Source organism: Austrofundulus limnaeus, unplaced genomic scaffold (genome assembly GCF_001266775.1).
Source record: "Austrofundulus limnaeus strain Quisiro unplaced genomic scaffold, Austrofundulus_limnaeus-1.0 Scaffold300, whole genome shotgun sequence".
Lineage (NCBI taxonomy): Eukaryota > Metazoa > Chordata > Actinopteri > Cyprinodontiformes > Rivulidae > Austrofundulus > Austrofundulus limnaeus.
Window position 1 is genome coordinate 686792 of NW_013952702.1, and position 1507 is coordinate 688298.

At 41.4% G+C, this 1507-nt stretch overlaps 1 protein-coding gene across 1 annotated transcript in view; it reads left to right on the plus strand.

Moving 5' to 3' along the window:
• LOC106526933 (choline transporter-like protein 2) overlaps nt 1–1507 on the plus strand; it is a gene marked incomplete in the record, with an annotated part of 14601 nt that overhangs the window by 11610 nt on the left and 1484 nt on the right. The window contains 4 exon segments of the mRNA XM_014021666.1: nt 464–556; nt 663–747; nt 821–1083; nt 1337–1431. Of these exon segments, the coding sequence (XP_013877120.1) occupies nt 464–556; nt 663–747; nt 821–1083; nt 1337–1431 (536 nt within the window).

Genomic DNA, 1507 nt, shown 5'->3' on the forward strand with positions numbered 1-1507 from the left:
GTAGAAAATAGAATAGAAGAAAGTAGCTGAATTATAGCTGAAATAGCAGAAAAAACTAAAATTAGCAACAAAAAAATAAGCTAAAATGAGCACAAGGAAGTTAAAAAGAGCAGAACCAGAACAAAAGGTGTAAGGTGCTGTAAAGCTTTAGAAACATTTGGAAGGATTTTAAGGATGTTGAAAACAGCTCCATTTATTTTCAATGGGAAAAATGTGTCCAAAATAGAGACATTGCTAAAAAAAAGGAGCTGAATGTTTTGATATATGAATTGTTTAAATAGAACAAAAATTGCCTAACGAGATAGTTGCCAAAAAACACACGGAAGAGGTAACGATCTCAGTGTGAATGCTTGTGAACCGTCCTGTTTACAGCTTGTTTCACCATTTAAGATGTAACTTCTGGATAAAGAAACCTCAGTGTTCTTCMTCCTTCTTTAAAATAACACACCGTTTCRTTTACCAGAGCAATCGGCCACGTTATGTCAGCYCTGTTCTACCCTCTGCTGACCTTTGCCCTGCTGGCTGTGGTGATCGCTTACTGGGCCATCACTGCTGTGTATCCTTTCATTCATCTGTGGCCATAACCTGAACAATAACAGGTTTCAGCTCCGCCTTATCGAAGGTAAACTCCTCCCTTTGACACCTTGACAACCTCCATACAGGTTCCTGTCTACATCCAACGAGCAGATCTACAAAGRGTTCAACAACTCCGACTGTCCATACGCTCGAGAAACCTGCGATCCCCAGGTGCGCCTCAAAGTGACACCTTTCAGTTAGATTTTTTTTCTAGCCTGTACAATAACCTGCCTTTTGTCTGCAGACGTTCAACACGTCAAACGTTTCGACGGTGTGTCCGGACGCAGAGTGCCTGTTTGCTTTTTATGGTGGCGAGACCGTCTATCARCGATACCTCATCCTGTTTCAGTTCTACAACGTTTTCCTCTTTTTCTGGTGTGCAAACTTTGTGACTGCGTTGGGCCAGGTTACTCTSTCAGGGGCGTTTGCGTCGTATTACTGGGCCTTTAAAAAGCCAGACGACATCCCTGCTTTCCCCATCTTCTCCTCTCTAAGACGAGCTCTCAGGCAAGAATAAAAACCTTTTTAATTCAGATTTTTTTTATTATTGTTTGCATAGATAAATATCATGTAAATTAGGACTAATATGATGCAGTTTAGTGGAGGCGTCACACTTGAATTGCTTTAGTCTGGCAGGATTTTAAAAGAAAAAAGAGGTTAATCTCTCCAAACTGAGCATATGTTGAGGTCAGCAGGCCTGTGATTTAAAAACAGAATCTCTAATGCTCACGTTTGGCTTTTGTTTGCTCCTGGGGTGCAGATACCACACAGGTTCCCTGGCGTTTGGCTCCCTGATCCTGTCTTTGGTCCAAGTCATCAGGGTCATTCTGGAGTATTTGGACCAGAAGCTAAAAGGTTGAATATGCAAACAATTTTACACTTAACCCTGTTTCTGGCGGTATATCCATCCATCCATCCATCCATTTTCTTC